At 35.4% G+C, this 5,461-nt stretch overlaps 1 protein-coding gene across 2 annotated transcripts in view; it reads left to right on the forward strand.

Moving 5' to 3' along the window:
- Positions 1-5,461, forward strand: part of SLF2 (SMC5-SMC6 complex localization factor 2) — a 44,421-nt gene that overhangs the window by 35,609 nt on the left and 3,351 nt on the right. For both annotated transcript variants that reach the window (XM_045878630.2, XM_045878631.2), the window contains exons 18-19: positions 695-781; positions 3,258-3,326. In XM_045878630.2, the coding sequence (XP_045734586.1) occupies positions 695-781; positions 3,258-3,326 (156 nt within the window). The remainder of the gene's footprint in view (positions 1-694; positions 782-3,257; positions 3,327-5,461) is intronic.

The raw sequence follows: 5,461 nt of genomic DNA on the forward strand, positions 1-5,461 counted from the left end.
AATTTGTATCTCCTACTGCCCTTTAGCCATTTTGCCCATCCCTTCACCACCCCCTACCCTCTGGCAACCATCAGTTTGTTCTCTGTATTTATAGGTCTGTTTCTGCTTTTTGTTTGTTTATTTATTTGTTTTTTAGGTTTCACATATAAGTGAAATCATGTAGTATTTGTCTTCTGTCTGACTTATTTCACTTAGCATCATACTCTGTAGGTTCATCCATTTTCTCACATGGCAAGATCTCATTCTTTTTATGCCTGGGTGGTATTCTAGTTGTGTGTGTGTGTGTGTGTACCACATTATATATATATATATACACACACACACACACACACACATATATATACCACATCCTCTTAATCCATTCATCTGTCACTGGACACTTGGGTTGCTTCCATTCTTGGCTTGTAAATAATGCTGCAGTAAACATAGGGATGCATATATTTTCTCAAATTAATACAGCAAAACGACTTTCATTTTTGTGTATATTTTTATGTTAGCAGTAAACCTTAACAGTCTTATTGTTGTGGCAGTTACTGTTTTCAGTGATATGACTGGTATTATATTATGGTTAACATCAGAAATCAGTAACTGGAGAAAGATTTTTTAAATGATTGTTAGTTCTAAGCATCATCTCCTCTTTGTTAATTTGCAACGCTTCAGAGTTGTTTTCATCCCTCATGTTTGTTTCGCACAGAAACACTTCGTGCACCTCTGTGGGGCTTTGGAAAAGCATGTTAAGTGTGATATTAGGGAAGATGCAAGACTGTTTTATAGAACTAAGGTAAGTGTTTGTTTTTCATAAGAATTGTTAGGGTTTTTTGTTGTTGTCTAGCTTTGATTACATTAATATTTGAGGAAGAGAAGCGAATAAGCCTCTCTTTAAAAAGGGAGGGTGGGTGCCTGGGTGTCTCAGTCAGTTAAGTGTCTGCCTTCAGGTCAGGTCATGATGCTGGAGTCCTGGGATTGAGCCCCACGTGGTGGGTGGGGAGAGAAGAGGGGGCTCCTCTCCCTCTGCCCTTCACCCTGCTCGTGCTCTCTCAACCTTCTTGTGCTCTCTGGCTCTCACTCTCTCAAATAAATAAAATCTTAAAAAAAAAAAAACATAGAAGATGAGAAATATGACTTTCTCCTTTAATAACAGAAATCAGTTTCTACTAAATACTTCTAGCTAAATTAAAAGTGAAAGGAGAGGCACCTAGCTGGCTCAGTCAGTAGAGCATATAACTCTTCATCTTGGGGTTGTGAGTTTGAGCCCCACATTGGGCAAAGAGATTACTTTTTTTAAAAAAGTGAAAGGGAAAAATCTCAAGACAAATATATTTTCCATTTTACTATACTCTCTATTCTAAGACTCCTGACACCTGAAGAGAAAGTTCTTCCAGTACTAATAAAACTTGGACACCTGGGTAGCTTAGTTGGTTAAGCATCTGCCTTTGGTTCAGGTCATGATCCCAGGGTCCCATGATCAAATCCCGCATTGGGCTCCTTGCTCAACGGGGAGCCTGCCGCTCCCCCTGCTTATGTTCTCTCTCTGACAAATAAATAAAATCTTAAAAAAAAAGAGAGAGAAAATTAGTTTCTTTTGATTACAAATTAAGACTTTTATGCCTAAGTTAGTTTCGGGGATTAAAAGCAATTTTGTGATAGTTGAAAACTTGTTTTGTTCATAGAGAAGAAATAGGTTAGCTGTTTTTCTTTGAATGTCCCATTAAAGAATGTGTTAAAGAAGGATTCTTCAGGTTTCTGAGTTGTATATCACCCAGTCTGAGCTCTAGGATGGAAATGATTCAGCAGTAAGCTTGCTATAAGCTTTTTTTCTTAAAAGTTTAGTATATTCCAAGACAGTAGACAGTAGAAAAGCTGGCTATGAGTATGGAGTTAGGAAAGCAACTTGAGTATTAATAAAATAAGTTTTTCCTAAAACATTAAACACTTTTTTAAAAAACTTTTAAGGATTTTTTAATTCCAAATCATCTTTTAGCATTTGTAATGTAAAGCTGATTCTTTTTTGCCATTGTGTTTGGATAAATCAGTAAATGTGAAGTTTCAGCTTTGTAACTTTATATCTTACATTAATTAGCTGTAAAGGTTAGTCATTTCAACAATGCCCATTTGGATTCAGTATGTGTATTTATTTTAGTAGATTTAAGTTAAATACAGAGATGAGCAACTAATGAAGTTGTATCAGATTGCAGATTTTCAGAAATATGTAGGGGATAGCTCTTTGACTTAGAGGGGAAACCATAGTTTCAAAGAAGCACATTCTTTTGAACATTGACTAGGGTTACTGGCCCGTAGAACTTAGTGGTAGTGGCTACTGCTGACAGATGTGCTAAAAGGGGACCACCCAAGGTTTTTGTTTCTTAAAGCCAAGGGCCTGCATAGATTGGTGCCAGGGCTTGCTTCTCTTAGAGTGGAGAGAGACACAGGGGTCTATGGAAATTGTGTCGGGGGATGGTCTGCTGAGGAGTTGCCTCTTCACAACCTGTAATAGAAAAGGTGGTGATTATTTTGGAGAAACCGAATCTGCTGAACTCTAAATGGAGAAAAAAGTACCTTTTAATTTACTTTATAAACTTAAAGCAGCTATAAAATTCTTGACTTGTTTAAAACATTTTTCTGAAGCAGTTATGTTTAAGAACTAATTGAGAATCTCTAGAGTTGTAGGGAAGCTTGAGTTTCAGGCAGAGACTCACTAAACCTACAAACGTGGAATATACTTTGGATTTAAAGAGGATTCATAGTACTTTGCAGAAACCTAGAGAGACAGTACAGTGAATCTTTGATCTTCTGATAATGTGGGAAGGAACAAATGACAGCCATTTTTGTGGCCTTGAGTCTTTCAAATAGAAGTTGGAAAGACAAGGACAGCCAAAGCCTTGGGCCCTATAACAAAGCCCACAATTCAGCTTCTCTATGTGGGTGTTCAAAAGCCAGCAAGTTGAAAATATAAGTGTCTTGCTGGCAGGGAAGGAATATGTTTTTTCTGGATGATCTTTAGTAACTGATGGGAAAATAGAGTCCTAAGCATTCAGTAATTTAGATTATGGTGATTGAGAAAAGTCTTACATTAATCACTATGATTTGAAAGCCCCTCCAGAAGATGAGTAGTTTATTTTCTCTTTCTTGACAAAATTAAATTGAATTGTTGGGTATGGGCCTGTCACAACTATCATATCTTTCATATCAAGCATTAAATTGATTTTAGTTAAGGATGTTTTGATCTGATCCCTTTTCCCCTTTTTGATATTTTTAAGGTAAAAGACCTGGTTGCCAGGATACATGGAAAATGGCAGGAAATAATCCAGAACTGTCGGCCTACTCAGGTGTCATTTTATTAAACAGTTTTATTTATTCTTAGTAGTTTTGCTAAATGGTACTTCTTTATACTGTTTTAAAAAAAAATGACAGAGCAGTTGCTTCTAGGTATCTTAAGATAAACTGAAAACTCCAGTATAATAATTTGTGTATGCTTTTTAGTTTTTGTTTGCTTTATATTTATTAATTTATTTCCAGAGATGGTTGAGCCCATTTTAAAATACCACATTACATCAAATGGAGGTTGATATTTTCATGGGGAGCATGTTTCTCAACAGCTTTAGTGAGATAAAATTCACGTATCATATTTCACTCATTTAAAGTGGTTTTTAGTATATGCACAGAGTTGTGTAACCATCACCACCAAATATTTTAATGTACTTTAAAACATTTTTGTCACTCCAGAAAGAAATCCCAGAACCCATTAGCAGCCACCACCCATTCCCCAACCACGTGCATTTCTATCCCAACTCCCCCCAAGCCTTTAGGTAACCACTATTCTTTCTGCCTGTATAGATTTGCCTATTTTTCACATTTCATATAAGTGAAATGATATACTATGTGGTCTTTTATGACTGGCTTCTTTCACATAATGTTAGGTGAATCCATGTTGTAGCATGTATGTCATTTCTATTGCCAAATAATATTCCATTGTGTGAATATATCTTATTTATCCACTTAATTAGATGGGACATTTGGGTATGCTTCTACTTCCTGGCTGTTGTCAATAACGCTTCCATGAACAACACTACACAGGTTTTAGTGTGAACATATGTTCTCAAATTAAAATATTTTGGGTGTATACCTGGGAGTGGAATTGCTGGTCGTGTGGTAATTCTATGATAAATGTTTTGAGGAATTGCCATACTGTTTTCCATAGTGGCTGCACTGTTTTACATTCCCACCAGAATGTATAAGGTTTCTAAATTCTCCACATTCTTGCTAACACTTGTTATTATCTGTGTTTTTTATTATAGCTATAGTAGGGGGTTGGTAGTAGAATCTTATTGTGGTTTTAATTCATATTTCCCTAATGACTAATGATGATGTGCATCTTTTCATATGCTTACTGTCCATTCATGTAGCTTCTTTGGAGAAATGTCTATTAAAATCCTTTGCCCATTTTTTAATTGGGTTTTTTATCTTTTTATTACTGAATTGTAGAAATTCTCCATTTGTTCCAAATACGAGTCCCTTGTTAGGTATATGATTTGCAAATATATTACTCTCTAATTCTGTGTGTTGTCTTTTCATTGCCTTAATGGGATCATTTGTAGAACAAAAGTTTTTAACTGTGATGAAGTCCAGTTTTATTTCCCTTTGTTAGGCTTTTGGTATCATATCTAAGGGGACTTTGCTTAAGAGGGGCATTGTTTAAGCACCTGGTATTACATTTGCCATACTATAAATTTGCCTTTTACAAACTAACGGATATGTTATTGTCTAAAATTATGCTTCTCAAATTTTAATGTGCATATAGGCATCAATTTATTGAAATGCAGATTTTGATTCAGTAGGTCTGGAGTGAGACCTGAGAGATGCTGCATTTCTAACAGGTTCTCAGATTGATGGCAATGCTGCTGGTCCAGGAACCATAATTTCAGTAGATTGGACCTAGAAGTTGCTTATAGTTTATGTCAAAGCAACAGGAACACTGAAGATTAATTAGGAAAAGTAATCTCAACTCTTCTGCATTTTGACTTTCTTGCTGTTATTGCCCCTCATAAGATATGCCTGCTCTTTGAGAAATCTTAATGTTTTGTTGTTATTTCAGTTTCTAATCTCAGTAGATCTTGTTTTAGCCTGGCCATCTTTGCTGATGTGGTATTAAAATAAATGAATTTAATACCAAAACTTCTCTACTAGTCAGCTTAACATTTTACAAAATCTTCTTAAATATGATCCTCCACATGTGTGTGTTGGTGAGGAAAACATCTTGGACTTATTTTGTGCTTTTTTTAATTGTTAGACCACAAAATGTGAAAACTGATTCCGATTACCATAAATTTTCAGAGAAATGTACAATATAAAGATTTTATTACTTCCTTTACCAGAACCTTGTTTGATGATTAGTAGTTTTATAAGGATGAATGCATAATCTGACTTTCCTTTATCCTGTTTTTTTCCCCATTCCCTTTTCTAG

The sequence above is a fragment of the Mirounga angustirostris genome, unplaced genomic scaffold (genome assembly GCF_029215605.1).
Source record: "Mirounga angustirostris isolate CCGP_5_RB_7025 unplaced genomic scaffold, mMirAng1.0.hap1 SCAF_6, whole genome shotgun sequence".
Classification (NCBI taxonomy): Eukaryota; Metazoa; Chordata; class Mammalia; order Carnivora; family Phocidae; genus Mirounga; species Mirounga angustirostris.